We start from the raw sequence: 15,599 nt of genomic DNA on the forward strand, positions 1-15,599 counted from the left end.
TCTGCTGACTAACTCTGTCTTTTGTACAGTGCCTTGAGATGATGTCTTGCAGCGAGAAGACCCGGGTGTGAGCCCCGGTTGGAACAAGGGCCTTTCTGCATGGAGTTTGCATGTTCTCCCCGTGTGTGCGTGGGTTTTCTCTGGGTTCTCCGGCTTCCTCCCACAGTCCAAAAACATGCAATGTGGGGATTAGGTAAATTGGACACCCTAAATTGACCATAGGAGTGAGTGTGAGAGTGAATGGTTGTTTGTCTCTATGTGTGTGGCCGTGCGATGGACTGGCGAACTGTCCAAGGTGTACCCCGCCTATCGCCCGATGTAGCTGAGATTGGCACAGCACCCCCCCACGATCCTCTGGTGGAGGATAAAGTGGTAGATGATGATGAATTGAACCAGACAGGACAGGTCAGTCAACAGGCTCTGTAGATGCTGCCTTCATAGTCTCACATACTTGAGGAAATGATCCACTATATGACTGGCAGCCTGATGTGGAGGCTGTAGTGCATTGGCAGTGTATGTTGGATTTCATGTTTTAGTAAGGATACACAATAATTCAGACATGACACACCTGAAGCACAAATTCCAAAGGAACTTAGACATGACAGGTGTCTTATGAGGAACACCTCAGCACATACAATAGTGGAGCCAGGAATCTAACCCACAACTTTCCAGTTGAAGGATGACCCACTCTACCACTGATCCTCATTAAAGAGGATAAGTCCATCTTAAAACTGGTAACATAATTACAGGCGTAGCATTAAATGAACAGACGTCACCTGCTGCATTTCAGTGCAGGACACGACAGTGGTGGAAAATGTGTTGCTTGAGTTGGACTGTTTTTAGGAGGTAACTATGTTAGGATATGTTGCAGCGTTGTTGCCCATTAATACTAGAAGACCTACATTTATAACCAAGTGTAAAAACAATAAAATGTTACATAAACATAAATATCATCGTGACATAGATGTAGCAGAAATCATCAACAATGTGCTTTATTGTCACTGTTCAGAGATATTAGATACCTCTTCTCCAGATGCTGGAGCTTCAATAAATATTTACATTATTGAAGAAAATAGCTAACACATTAGTTTATTGCAAAGAGAAACATACCAGCTCAGTAACATAACTGACTGCAATCACAGTATGTCCCAACTTAGTTTGTTGAATTAAAACAAAAATGTGAGATTTTTTTATAAAGTTTAGATTTACAAAATGATGTCTTCAACCTGTTCACACAGCCACAGTTTAATAACATATACCATTTTGATAAATTATTTTTATTCATTCATTTAAAGATGGATACGATAAAATTGACAACAGAACTAAATGTAAATCACACATGTAAATGACGTTGTTGAGGACCTGCCCCGACAGCTTGATATTCTGCCCTGATAGGTGAAGTGCAAGAATAAACATTGTCACGTCAATAAAAGTCAATAAAATAGACGATGTAGTGATAGGACTGAACTCAGTAAAGGGATGAACTAGAACAAAGTCATGAGGGTATTTTTAGACAATGAGTTGCTCTCACTAATGTTGTACTGCTGCTTATTTTCTGCTGTGTCCTCCTCTCTTTATTCCTCCTCTTGTCAGTTACAGAAACAGTTTAACCCAAATGGGATGTACAAAACTGGAGATGTGATTCTCGGGGGACTTTTTGCAATCAACTTCTTCTCTACTGATCCTGACCTGACTTTTACCTCAGAGTCACAGCTGCCTAACTGCTATGGGTGAGTCTGACAGTATCTCTAGTTGTGAAATGTATACCTTTGCAGAGTTACTGTATAAAGTATTTTTAATAGTAGTTTGTGTTAGTTTTAATGTTCTAGGATTCAGACAGGCTCAGACCATGGCCTTTGCTATTGATGAGATCAACAGAAACTCAAACCTGCTGCCTAATGTGACTCTGGGATACAGTCTGTATGATAACTGCTTTCAACTAGGAATTGGATTTCCTGCAGCACTGTCCTTAATCAGTGGTCAAGAAGAGCAAGTTACATTAGAGGAGAACTGTGTAGGAACTCCTCCAGTCCTAGGGATTGTGGGTGATACTTCCTCTTCAAATTCTATAGCTATTTCTACAGTCTTAGGTTTGTACAGAATGCCTCTGGTAAGTTTTTAAGTCTTTCAATTTGATCATTATTATGATTAAATTTTGAGTTTAAATAAAATTGTATTATTTTAAACTACATTGAATCTGACAGTTGAGTAATCAACCTTAAATATTTGAAAATAGAGACAATGTTAATCTTTCTCAGAAGAAGTGGTCTGCTTTTTTTTTGCAGGTGAGTTATTTTGCCACATGTTCCTGCCTGACTGACCGACAAAAGTTTCCATCTTTCTTTAGGACGATCCCAAGTGATGCTTTTCAGGTGAAAATCTGTCCTAAAAATATTCATCACAAGTCATGTAAATGCGTTTCATTTACAGAGTTGTGTGTTGTCGGATAAACAACACTTAAAGACAGTGATTAAACATGAGTCTTTGATGAACCTGTAACAGGATTTCTAGTGAAAGATGATTCCAGTCTGTGCACTAATCCCTCTGCTCTGTGTCCACATAGGTGAATGCTATGATTCAGATTCTAAAACACTTTGGTTGGACTTGGGCAGGTCTGCTCATCAGTGATGATGATTATGGAGTCCACGCTGCCCGATCCTTTCACTCTGATCTGGGTCCAGCTGGTGGAGGTTGTCTGGCTTACACAGAGATTTTGCCCAGTGTTTATGACCTTGTTAAACTAAGGAGAATAGTGGATGTGATGAGGAAATCTACAGCTCAAGTGGTGATTGTGTTTGCACATAAGGGTCGCATGATTAACCTCATGAAAGAGGTCAGTCTTTTAAGAGATGTGTTGCAAAAACCTTTTAGCCTTTTGCTAAACTTTCATTACTAATATTTAAATTGTTATTTGTTCAAATTACTGAGTTGTTTAAAGTAATTTTGTTTACCTGGAAAAAATTTAAATGTGCCTGTAATAGTCTGTAAATGTTTGGCATTGGACACTATATTTTACTTTACTGGTATGAATTTATATACTTGTTGTAATATAATATACAGGTGGTGAGGCAGAATGTGACAGGTCTGCAGTGGATTGCCAGTGAAGCCTGGACATCAGTTGATGTGCTCCAGACTCCCCACCTCATGCCATACCTTGGTGGAACAGTGGGCATCTCCATCCGTCAAGGAGAAATACGAGGACTAAGAGACTTCCTGTTAAAAATACGTCCTGACCTACATCACAACAAAACAGATGAAAACAGCATGGTGAGAATGTCCATCTGACTTGGTAGTTGTGAAAATAATTTCCTTGCATTATTTCAAAATGAACACATTTTTTTGAATGAACAAAATTGCAGGTGAATCAGTTTTGGGAACACACATTTCAGTGTAGATTTGCACCACCTCCAGCAGGTTGGGTGGAAGCTGGAGGAGAATTATGCACTGGACAGGAAGTTATAGAGAATGTGGAGAATGAATTGGTGGATGTTTCAAACCTCAGGTCAGAGTATAATGTGTATAAGGCTGTGTACGCTCTGGCTAATGCTCTTGATGACATGCTGCAGTGTGAGCCAGGGAGAGGACCTTTCAGCAACAACACCTGTGCTCATTTACAAAGACTGGAGCCATGGCAGGTGAGGTATCAGATTACACCACTTTTAATTTTACTTCATCTTTTGTTATTCTTTAAGATTTGATTGAACTGTAAAAAGTTAATAAATTAATTAATTAATAATAATTAATGAATTAAAGCATTTCACTTTCCCCTACAACAAGCAGATAGTGGATTGCAATATCAGGTCAAATTGGAAGTATATAATAGTCATGTGACGTGAAAAAGGAAATTATTCAATGGAAATTATTCAGAAAAAAAGTTTATTCTGCAATAATTAGTTTTATGTTTATTTCACTGTACTGCTGTATTCACACATTCAATTCATTCAATTCAAATGTATTAGTATAGCACCAAATCACAAGCTACATTATCTCTTTGCAATGTACATAGATTACATTATTGAGAGCAGAGAAACCCAACAATTCATACAATGAGCACTAGGCATCAGTGGAGAGGAAAAATAACAAAAAATTACCTTTTAACAGGAAGAAATCTCTGACAGAACCAGACAAAGATGTGCAGACCGGTTGGGGAGAAATAAAAAAAATGGGGGAAAGAGGAGAGGTGTTATAAGTCAAGTTATAAGTTTAGACAAGACAGTTCTGAGTCAGTGATGACATGTTTATAGAAATACATTATACAGGCAGCAGCTTGTATAATTTCTCCCCCAGCAGTCTAGGTCTATAGCAGCATAACTAAGAGATTTCATTGAATAACTAAGAGGTCTATAGCAGCATAACTAATAGATGGTTCGGGTTTCCCTGAAAAAAGTATAGGCCCAACACTGAGCCCTGTGGAACTCCACAATTAACTTTTGCTTGTAATGAGGCATTATCATTAATAAACTGAAATCTATCAGATAAGTATGATTTAAACTAGCAGTACCTGTGATCCCAAGAGTCCAGTCCATGCTCCAGTCTATGTAATAGAATATCATGATCAATGGTGTCGAATGCAGCACTAAGATCTAAAAGGACAAGTAAAGAGACTAGACCATTTACTGCTGGGCAGTAATTGTAGTTTTTTTCTTGTTTTCCTTTTGTGTCTGATTCTATTATCCAAAGCTTGTGCATTACTTGGAAAAAGTAAATTTCACTACATCTTTTGGTGACCAAGTGTCATTTGATGAGAATGGTGATGCCTTACCTGTATATGACGTCATGAACTGGGTGTGGCTCCCTGATGGAAGAACTAAAGTTCAGAGAGTGGGTGAGGTTAAGAGGTCAGCCTTCAAAGGTGAAGAACTCATACTGGATGAAGACAAAATCTTCTGGAACTTTGAATCCAAACAGGTTATTTCTTAATTGTTTTATACTACTTTCTCTTTCCCCCTCTCATTTGTTGAGAGTCATACTTTTTCTCGGAGTCCACAGATGTTTGCTATGAATGATGTCAGCCACCCATGAGCATGATGGTACTGACAAACCCTTCATGGACAAACATGTACACTCCTGCATTTTTTTGGCTGTGGACTGTACTCACCAAATGCTTAAGCTTCATGTAACACAGCACTTTCCAAATGCCAAAATTAAAAACAACATTTCTTAAATGAACGTAATCTTACCTCCAGTAAACTTATCTTAACACATTAAACTAAACTATAACGATCTACTACTACTACTATCAATGCCAATTCTGATTACACAGACTCATGATTTGTTTGAAAAAAGTGAGCAGGAAACCAAGAGTATTCTAACACTCCAGAGGCTGTTCACTTTGGAGACCTGCTGCGGATATGGATATGGATATGGCCTGTTGCGGGATTTACACCCACCCTATAGTAGGTTCAGGAGGGTTTTTATAGTCCAGTCCCCCATCACTTCATCTACTCATGTGGAGTCAAGTCTTCCTCAAATGAGCCACTCACAGTGTGCCACTTGCTGACATCTAATTGAGACACTAATTGCACACACTCAAAGGAAGATAGAGCTGCAAACCATAATGCCAAACAAACATAAACATTTGACCCAGGACGATAACAACTACATCCATCCATCCATCCATTCATGCTGTGCCAATCTCAGCTGACATAGGGCAATAGGCAGGGTACACCCAGGGCCACATATAGAGACAAACAACCATTCACTCTCACATTCACACCTATGGTGAATTAGTTAATACACAAGACTGACACAGATCCTAATTTTTTTTGTGAATGGAACCTTTGCCATGGATGCGCAAACGGAAATCCATAGCAACAGTCTATGGACACAGAACATGGAAGAGTATGGAGAGACCCACATAGAATAAAATAACAGATCCTGATTTTCCCCACACAGCCTCCTCGGTCAGTGTGCAGTGAGAGTTGTCCTCCAGGTACCCGCATGGCCAGAAAGAAGGGGGAACCTGAGTGTTGTTTTGACTGTGTCCCTTGTTCTGAGGGAAAGATCAGCAATACAACTGGTAAGTGTAAAGTTTTAAACACCACAGTTCAGAGATATTGTATAAACATGTTTCTCATCACTTTCCCTCTTTTCTCAGACTCCATGGAGTGCACCAGTTGTCCAGAAGATTTCTGGTCCAGCGCCCAGCGTGACCACTGTGTTCCTAAGAAAACAGAGTTCCTCTCCTACCACGAGCCTCTGGGTATCTGCTTGACAACCATCTCACTGTTGGGCACATTTATCTGTGTTGTGGCTCTGGGCATCTTCATCCATCATCACAGCACGCCTATAGTTCGTGCAAACAATTCAGAACTCAGTTTTCTTCTCCTGGTGTCACTCAAATTGTGTTTCTTGTGTTCGTTGCTCTTCATTGGACGACCCAGATTATGGACTTGCCAACTAAGACATGCAGCATTTGGCATCAGCTTTGTGCTTTGTGTCTCATGTATCCTGGTGAAAACCATGGTGGTTCTGGCTGTGTTCAGGGCCTCCAAACCAGGAGGTGAGTCCAGTCTGAAGTGGTTTGGTGCTGTGCAGCAGAGAGGGACAGTTCTGGTTCTGACTTCTGTTCAAGCAGCAATCTGCACTGTCTGGCTTGTCTCTGCTTCACCAGTGCCTCATAAAAACACCCAGTATCACAGTGACAAGATAGTTTATGAGTGTGTAGTTGGGTCCACAGTTGGTTTTGCAGTTTTACTTGGTTATATTGGTTTACTGGCAGTCCTTAGTTTTTTGTTAGCTTTTCTAGCAAGGAATCTTCCAGACAGTTTCAATGAGGCCAAACTCATTACTTTCAGCATGCTGATCTTCTGTGCAGTGTGGGTGTCTTTTGTCCCTGCTTACATCAGCTCTCCAGGCAAATATGCAGATGCAGTGGAGATATTTGCCATCCTGGCCTCAAGTTTTGGCCTCTTGGTGGCGCTGTTTGGACCCAAATTATATATAATCATTTTAAGACCAGATAGAAACACAAAGAAAGCTGTGATGGGTCGAGGCACCATGAAGTAAAACTTTACACTGCTGTCTCTCTGTCTATCCTCTATATTTTAGAATTGAATGGTAATTATAAGATGACAACATAATAATTATGTAATAAAATTTATGATAATTTTTCCAGTGTTTGGAGTTAATGTCATTTTACATAACTACTTCCACAAGTAAGAAAAGTAACCTTTTTTTTTATTATTATTTCACATTTATTTAGCCATGCCACGTCATTGAAATCCATACATATAGAACTGCTAAATGTGGATCCACAGTGTATGATTGGTGTGTAGTTTACTTAAAGGTTAAGTGTGTCATTTACAGAGACATGTACAGAATAAGCTTGAGATTGCAATGAAGAAATGCTCCTCTGCTCACCCTTCCCTTCCACCCATCAGAATGGCGTTGCCATCTTCAGATGAGGTTCCGTTTAAAGACACATTTATTAATTGTAATTGTATAGTTCATAGACATGTATGTTAGTGAAAGTGAGTTAATTATCCACATAGTGTTAGTGTTCGATCGCTAACGGTGGGCTCGCAATAACTTGCCAATCTGTCCCATTTGAATGAAGCAGCAGTGCTTGACAGGGTTGATGTTGAGGATCTTTCACAGAGCTGTTAGACACAACAGGAATATTTTAAAAAAATTTGAGCTAAAGCCACAGTTGTATATACTTTGTTTCATGTTCAAGTTGGAAGTGGTCAGGACTTTATACAAACTATGTTTATTTAATTTTGCTGAGGTTTGGAAATGTGTAATGTTGTTTGGCCCTGTGCTGACTAACTCTTTCCTATGTACAGTGCCTTGAGATAACGTATGTTGTGAAAATGATCCAGTAAATTACCTGCAACCTGATGTGGACGCTGTAATGCATTAGCAGTGTATGTTGGAGTTCATCTTTTAGTATACACAGTAATTCAGACATCACAAACCTGAAGTACAAACTCCAGGAGTAACACGTGTCTGCTGAGGGACACATCAGCACATAGAGTAGTGGAGATATTAGATACCTCTTCTCCAGATGCTGGAGCTTCAATAAATATGTTTGGAGTTTATTTACATTGTTGAAGAAAGAGCTAACAAATTAGATTAAGGCAAACAGAAACATAGCAGCTCAATAACAACTTGTTCACACAGCCGCAGTTTAATAACAGGTGCAATTTTGATTGATTCATTTAATTAAGAAACATATTTGTGTGACTAACGATACTGGACAACAACAAACACACTGATGCAATCCAAAAAGTAAAACTCAACAACTAAAAGAAAAAAGTTACAAAACTATATGCAAATGAGACGTGACGTTCCTGTGGAACGTTCCTACAGCTTGTTATTCTGCCCTGATAGGTGGATGTGCAAGAATAAACATTGTAATAAGCCAATAAAATAGATGATGTAGTGATAGGACTGAATGCAGTGAAGGGATGAACCAGAGCAAAGTCATGAGGGTATTTTTAGACAATAAGTTGCTCTCACTAATGTTGTACTGCTCCTTATTCTCCGCTGTGTCCTCCTCCTCATGTCAGTTACAGGGACAGTTTAATCTGAATGGGATGCACAAATCTGGAGACGTGATTCTAGGTGGACTTTTTGCAATCAACTTCTTTTCTGATGAAGTTGACCTGACCTTTACCTCAGAGTCACAGCTGCCTACCTGTTATGGGTGAGTCTGACAGTATCTGTATTTGTGAAATGTATAACTTTGCCGAGTTACTGTATAAAGTATTTTTAACAGTAAACACTTATATATTTGTGTTAGTTTTCATGTTATAGGATACAGACAGGCTCAGACCATGGCCTTTGCTGTTGATGAGATCAACAGAAACTCCAACCTGCTGCCTAATGTCACTCTGGGATACAGTCTGTATGATAACTGCTTACAATTACGATTTGGATTTCCTGCAGCACTGACCTTAGTCAGTGGTCAAGAAGAGCAAGTTACATTAGAGGAGAGATGTGTAGGAACTCCTCCAGTCCTAGGGATTGTGGGTGATTCTACCTCTTCAAATTCTATAGCCATTTCTGCTGTCCTAGGTTTGTACAGAGTGCCTATGGTAAGTTTTGAGTCCTTCAATTTAATCATTATTGTGTTAAAATGTTTAGTTTAATTGAAATTAAATTGTATTATTTTAAAACACATTTTATGAATATCTGACAGTTGAGTCATCAACCTAAAGTATTTTGAAAATATTCGAAAATAAATGTAACTTTTTCCAGAAGAAGTGGTCTGCTCTTTTTGCAGGTGAGTCATTTTGCCACATGTTCCTGCCTGAGTGACCAACACAAGTTTCCATCTTTCTTTAGGACGATCCCAAGTGATGCTTTTCAGGTACAAATCTGTCTAAAAGGAAAATGTTATGTGTCTCATTTACAGAGTTGTGTGGTGTCAGATATTCAACACTTAAAGACAGTGCTTAAACATGAGTCTTTGATGAACCTGTAACAGGACTTCTAGTGAAAAGATGATTCTAGCTTGGTGGCTCCTCAGGCTCTGGCTTCTCACTTGCAATCTCCATACAAGGCTTGTCTGTGCTAACATTAGATGTTAAACTCCTCTTAACCTGGAGTCGGTTGCTTTAACTGCTTGACGAAAAAATGCGAGAATGGAGATAATGTTACATCGGCGGGGGGGAAGCTAGGAAATGTGATTAATTTCTGCTCTGCATTAGCGTGGTGGTTACAGCTGAACATATATTACAAACATAATTTGTTTGGTACGTGTGTATTTGTCCCGAACGTCCTGTACTGAATGAGTCTTTGATGAACCGGTAACAGGATTTCTAGTGAAAGATGATTCCAGCCTGTGCACTAATCCCTCTGCTCTGTGTCCACATAGGTGAATGCTATGATTCAGATTCTAAAACATTTTGGTTGGACTTGGACAGGTCTGCTCTTCAGTGGTGACGATTATGGACTCCACGCTGCCCGATCCTTTCACACAGATCTGGGTCCAGCTGGTGGAGGTTGTCTGGCTTACACAGAGATTTTGCCTCTGGGTGACGACCCTGTTGAACTCAGGAGAATAGTGGATGTGATGAGGAAATCTACAGCTCGAGTGGTGATTGTGTTTGCAAATAAGGGTCGCATGATTAACCTCATGAAAGAGGTGAGTCATTGAAGAGATATGTTACAAAAACCTTTTAGCCTTTGGAAAATAATCATTACTACTATTTTAATTGCAATTTGTTAAAGTTTCTGCTCAGAAGGTTTGACAATAATTTTATTTAACAGGACAAATTCAAATTTGTCTGTAATATTGTGTATGACATCAACTGTGGAAACTACATTTTACTTTACTGGTATGAATTTATATACTTTTGTTATATCATTCTGCAATGTACAGGTGGTGAGGCAGAATGTGACAGGTCTGCAGTGGATGGGAAGTGAAGCCTGGTCATCAGTTGATTTGCTCCAGACTCCTCACCTCATGCCGTATCTGGGTGGAACACTGGGCATCTCCATCCGTCGAGGAGAAATACCCGGACTCAGAGACTTCCTGTTAAAAGTACGTCCTGACCTACATCACAACAACACAGATGGAAGCAGCATGGTGAGAGTTTCCCTTTGATTTGGTATTTGTAATGAGTATTAAAGCTGCATTCATTTAAAAATGAACTGCATTACAGGTTAATCAGTTTTGGGAACACACATTTCAGTGTAGATTTGCACCACCTCCAGCAGGTTGGGTGGAAGCTGGAGGACGATTATGCACTGGACAGGAATTTATAGAGAATGTGGAGAATGAATTGGTGGATGTTTCAAACCTCAGGTCAGAGTATAATGTGTATAAGGCTGTGTACGCTCTGGCATATGCTCTTGATGACATGCTGCAGTGTGAGCCAGGGAGAGGACCTTTCAGCAACAACACCTGTGCTCATTTACAAAGACTGGAGCCATGGCAGGTGAGATATCAGTTTGCACAAAACTTTTTAATTTGACTTCATCTTTTGTATTTCAAGATTTGAATGAAGTGTAAGAAGTTAATAAATTAACTAATTAAAGCATCTCACTTTCCCTATACAGCAAGCAGATAGTGGATTGTTATATCAGGTCAAAGTGTAATAATATACAGTAATAGTTATGTGATGTGACTTTAATGGAAATTATTTTCATAAAAGAAAAATATCTTGCCATAATTAGTTGAATGTTTATTTCTCTCTATACTACTGTGTTCACAAATATACTGTAACAAAAATATGTTCTTATACAAGTTAAATATAAGGTTCAGTTTGTAAAGTAGGTCAAACTGAAAATAAAATATATAATTTATTTGACATTAAATTTTGAATGTAGTATTTATATTTAACAGTTATATTTATGTTTAACTATTTAATATATGTATAAGTGAACCAAATATTGGTGTAAATGTGGAAATTTACAATTCTTTTAAACATTGTTTGAAGATATTTTGGCAAAATATTGATGTTATTTTCAGCTTGAGCCACTTTACAAAAGTAGATCACGTTGATGAACAGGCTATATATTCCATAAGTAAATTCCATCTGCACTCTTTATTAAGGCCAGAGGCATTTTTCAAGTTGTCAGTCACTTATCTTTAGCAAATCCTGTCAACTTTGGCACAACCACTCAAATAAATTCCTTTTAAGTCAACATGCACGTGAGAAACTGTTGGTCAGCTCAGGCAAACAAACTACTGGGAAGTGATTGTAATTTTGTTCTTATTTTCTTTTTGTGTCTGATTCTATTATCCAAAGCTTGTGTATTACTTGGGAAAAGTCAACTTCACCACTTCTTTTGGTGATCAAGTGTCATTTGATGAGAATGGTGATGCCTTACCTGTATATGACGTCATGAACTGGGTGTGGCTCCCTGATGGAAGAACTAAAGTTCAGAGAGTGGGTGAGTTTAAGAGGTCAGCCTTCAAAGGTGAAGAACTCACACTGGATGAAGACAAAATCTTCTGGAACTTTGAATCCAAACAGGTTATTTCTTAATTGTTTTAGATTACTATCTCTTTCCCCACTCATTGGTCTAGAGTCATACTTTTTCTCTGAGTCCACAGAGGTTTGCTATGGTCCATCTCACATGAATGATGTCATCCTCATGACAAACCCTTCATGAACCCTATCTCAGCACATCTCCATCCACTCAGCTCCCTCCACAATCTCTTATCAACTGTTTGTAGGAAATTAAATCTTGGTTGACGTCTGCTCCAGCTAAACAGCTGGAAGACTGAGGTGATTGCTGTCGCTCCTAAGTCTCTCCTCAACAAGGTTGGAGATCTGGTCCTCTCTGTGGATGGCTTCACCATTTTGCTATCCATGGAGGTCCGAAACTTGGGTGTCATTATGGAGTCCACTCTTTCATTTGACAAACACATCAAATCAGTCACAAACCGCCTTTTTCCACCTTAGAACTATTTTGCGACTCCGGGAATCACTCCCTGATTCTGTTGCTGAGACCCTCATCCATGCATTCATAACATTATGCCTGGACTACTGGAATACTGTCCTGTATGGGGTCCCGAAGAAAATGCTGGATAGGCTCCAACATGTTCAACATGCTCTGCTTCCAGGATTCTCATTTGGACCAAACCATGGCAACACATCACCCCCGCACCCCCCGCACCCCTGCATCTGCACTGGCTCCCCTCAGCCGTGTGTCAATGGCATGTGCACCGGTTGGGGGAAAAAATGGCCAAGTTCATCATCGATCTTCACAAAGCCGCAACATTCCTGTGGACAGAATTCAACCAGTTGTGGATGCTGCCTGCTGACCAAAGGGCAAATGTACAACAGTATGTAAAGTCTGCCTGTTAGCTGTGCAGCAGCCAGTACTGGAGGACCCAGATGACGCAAACAAGCACCCAAAACACCGTGCTTCGATCAATGGGAAAATGTATTCGGAGAGACAGAATCAGACAAGGATGAGATGGACAGCTATGTAGTTTGTGATAGTTTGTCGGACTGCGTTGGGCTTAAAGACCCGCAGGCCGAGTGATGTCGTAATTTTCAGACCCGTTGAGAACTCTAACACAGATCCTCATTTGTTGTGAATGGAAGCTGTGCTATGGATGTGCAAACGGAAATCCATAGCAACACTCTGCGGACACAGAACATGGAAGAGTATGGAAAGACCACCATAGGATAAAATAACAGATCCGATTTTTCTCCACACAGCCTCCCCGGTCAGTGTGCAGTGAGAGCTGTCCTCCAGGTACCCGTATGGTCAGAAAGAAGGGGGAACCTGAGTGTTGTTTTGACTGTGTCCCTTGTTCTGAGGGAAAGATCAGCAATACAACTGGTGAGTGTAAAGTTTTAAACATCACAGTTCAGAGATGTTGTACACTTGAGGACGATATTATTAGCCTCCCTATGAAAATGGAATTGTTTTAAATGTACAAAAACTGATTATAAGCATCAGTGGGTTAATAATTTTGACCCTGGTAGTTTTTGATTTTTGTGGAATAATTTAATTTCTGTGTGCAAGTAGTCAAATAATGGAAGCATCCAAAATAAAACTGGGATGTTTGAAAAGGCTGTGATAAAAATGATTTGCTCTGGTTAACAGCACTTGGGAAATACCTTTAAAACCATGACATTTTCAGAGGGGGGTTAATAATTTGTATCTCATCACCTTCCATCTTTCTCAGACTCCATGGAGTGCACCAGCTGTCCAAAAGATTTCTGGTCCAGCCCCCAGCGTGACCACTGTGTTCCTAAGAAAACAGAGTTCCTCTCCTACCATGAGCCTCTGGGTATCTGCTTGACAACCACCTCACTGTTGGGCACATTTATCTGTGTTGTTGTTCTGGGCATCTTCATCCGTCATCACAGCACACCTATAGTTCGTGCCAACAATTCAGAACTCAGTTTTCTTCTCTTGGTGTCACTCAAATTGTGTTTCTTGTGTTCGTTGCTCTTCATTGGACGACCCAGATTATGGACTTGCCAACTAAGACATGCAGCATTTGGCATCAGCTTTGTGCTTTGTGTCTCATGTATCCTGGTGAAAACCATGGTGGTTCTGGCTGTGTTCAGGGCCTCCAAACCAGGAGGTGAGTCCAGTCTCAAGTGGTTTGGTGCTATGCAGCAGAGAGGGACAGTTTTGGGTCTGACTTCTGTTCAAGCAGCAATCTGCACTGCCTGGCTTGCCTCTGCTTCACCAGTGCCTCATAAAAACACCCAGTATCACAGTGACAAGATAGTTTATGAGTGTGCAGTTGGGTCCACAGTTGGTTTTGCAGTTTTACTTGGTTATATTGGTTTACTGGCTGTCCTCAGTTTTTTGTTTGCTTTCCTAGCAAGGAATCTTCCAGACAGTTTCAATGAGGCCAAACTCATCACTTTCAGCATGCTGATCTTCTGTGCAGTGTGGGTGGCCTTTGTACCTGCTTACATCAGCTCTCCAGGCAAATATGCAGATGCAGTGGAGGTATTTGCCATCCTGGCCTCTAGTTTTGGCCTCTTGGTGGCGCTGTTTGGACCCAAATGTTATATAATAATGTTGAGACCAGAGAGAAACACAAAGAAAGCAGTGATGGGTCGAGGCGCCACAAAGTAAAATTGTGAGCACTCCTGTCTCTCTGTCTATTCTTTATATTTCAGAATTGAATGGTAATCATAAGATGACAATATAGGCAATACAATTGGTGATAAAAAAAAATACTTATATTAAACCATTTCATTTTTCTTATTTTTAAAAGCGTCACATTGTAACATATTAAAAATGTCTCACGACGTGTACACATTAACTTCTGGCAGTATACTTTTAGCAGAAGCTTACAATGCTCACACAAGCACAGAACTCACATGTGTAGTTACAGTAATCATATACCTACCTATATGCCTGTCTGAGCATCCCTTTAGGAGTGTGAAGTGACAGTTTGGCAGGTCAGTACTGATAATGATCCTCCATTTTAAAACATTGGACACAATGATAAATATCCCTTTAAGGTTCTCCCCTCAGCAAACAGTCAGTTCTGTATTAGTTCTCTACTTTAAAAGTTTCTAGTCTGTCAAGAACTACTAGTTCACATAGTCATCCAAAGCACTTGCCCACAGCCTATCAATAATGTATTTACAATGCACACAAGAAACCGTCACATCCAAATATAATAAAGTATTTTGTGAGTTGTTGAAATATGACAATTTATGCATTTTCCTACATTTGTCTGACCTCTGGCACTCGGAAGAGGAAGCTAGTTTCTCGTAGTGAGGGCTTTAGCTAACTACAACCAGGGCTCCAGACAAACTTTTTTTTACTACTACTACTATACTAGGAGCACAGTGAAACCTTTCGGGTTGCAAGCAGAACATTTAGGTACGCACAATGACTTGCAATGCAAATATTCACATTCCTCTCAATTTCACTGTATCACTGGTATTTACTTTAATAAATGCAGAAATGACAATGTGCTGATTTAAATTTACAGTGTCGAAATGCGTCTTTCAAAACGAACAACCAATTAGATTCTTTTTTACAAAAAATATTTTAATTGTTTGATTTCCCATTTAACATATTTAGGCAAAGTAAAAAAAAAAAAACAAAAACATTACATTTAAATAGAAAACATTTGACCACTAGGTTGTACATCTTAACTTGCACTGTGGGGCCCGCTGCGTTTGCCATACTGTGCCTTCTTGTGCTTT

General features: G+C 39.6%; 2 protein-coding genes across 2 annotated transcripts; both read left to right on the forward strand.

Annotated features, from left to right (window-relative positions):
* Positions 1-1,605: 1,605 nt before the first annotated feature.
* LOC131456026 (extracellular calcium-sensing receptor-like) lies at positions 1,606-7,008 on the forward strand. The gene is made up of 9 exons (XM_058623979.1): positions 1,606-1,730; positions 1,816-2,110; positions 2,286-2,372; positions 2,564-2,833; positions 3,061-3,267; positions 3,360-3,635; positions 4,681-4,908; positions 5,896-6,019; positions 6,098-7,008. Exons 1-9 carry the CDS (start codon positions 1,621-1,623, stop codon positions 7,006-7,008), a joined length of 2,508 nt encoding a protein of 835 aa, XP_058479962.1. The 5' UTR covers positions 1,606-1,620.
* A 1,444-nt stretch (positions 7,009-8,452) lies between these two features.
* Positions 8,453-14,831, forward strand: LOC131457092 (extracellular calcium-sensing receptor-like). The gene is made up of 9 exons (XM_058625892.1): positions 8,453-8,650; positions 8,747-9,041; positions 9,230-9,316; positions 9,824-10,093; positions 10,331-10,537; positions 10,614-10,889; positions 11,703-11,930; positions 13,128-13,251; positions 13,601-14,831. Exons 1-9 carry the CDS (start codon positions 8,466-8,468, stop codon positions 14,509-14,511), a joined length of 2,583 nt encoding a protein of 860 aa, XP_058481875.1. The 5' UTR covers positions 8,453-8,465; the 3' UTR covers positions 14,512-14,831.
* Positions 14,832-15,599: the final 768 nt, after the last annotated feature.

This window comes from Solea solea, chromosome 3, assembly GCF_958295425.1.
Source record: "Solea solea chromosome 3, fSolSol10.1, whole genome shotgun sequence".
Lineage (NCBI taxonomy): Eukaryota > Metazoa > Chordata > Actinopteri > Pleuronectiformes > Soleidae > Solea > Solea solea.

What these genes read in the sequence shown, in the direction of transcription:
- LOC131456026 (XM_058623979.1), top strand. Translation starts at nt 1,621, where the DNA reads ATGTACAAAACTGGAGATGTGATTCTCGGGGGACTTTTTGCAATCAAC. An exon ending in GTTTGTACAGAATGCCTCTG is followed by an intron (nt 2,111 to 2,285) that starts GTAAGTTTTTAA and finishes TTTTTTTTGCAG; the next exon opens with GTGAGTTATTTTGCCACATG. An exon ending in GGAACTTTGAATCCAAACAG is followed by an intron (nt 4,909 to 5,895) that starts GTTATTTCTTAA and finishes TTCCCCACACAG; the next exon opens with CCTCCTCGGTCAGTGTGCAG.
- LOC131457092 (XM_058625892.1), top strand. Translation starts at nt 8,466, where the DNA reads ATGTTGTACTGCTCCTTATTCTCCGCTGTGTCCTCCTCCTCATGTCAG. An exon ending in TGATTAACCTCATGAAAGAG is followed by an intron (nt 10,094 to 10,330) that starts GTGAGTCATTGA and finishes TGCAATGTACAG; the next exon opens with GTGGTGAGGCAGAATGTGAC. An exon ending in AAAGATCAGCAATACAACTG is followed by an intron (nt 13,252 to 13,600) that starts GTGAGTGTAAAG and finishes CATCTTTCTCAG; the next exon opens with ACTCCATGGAGTGCACCAGC.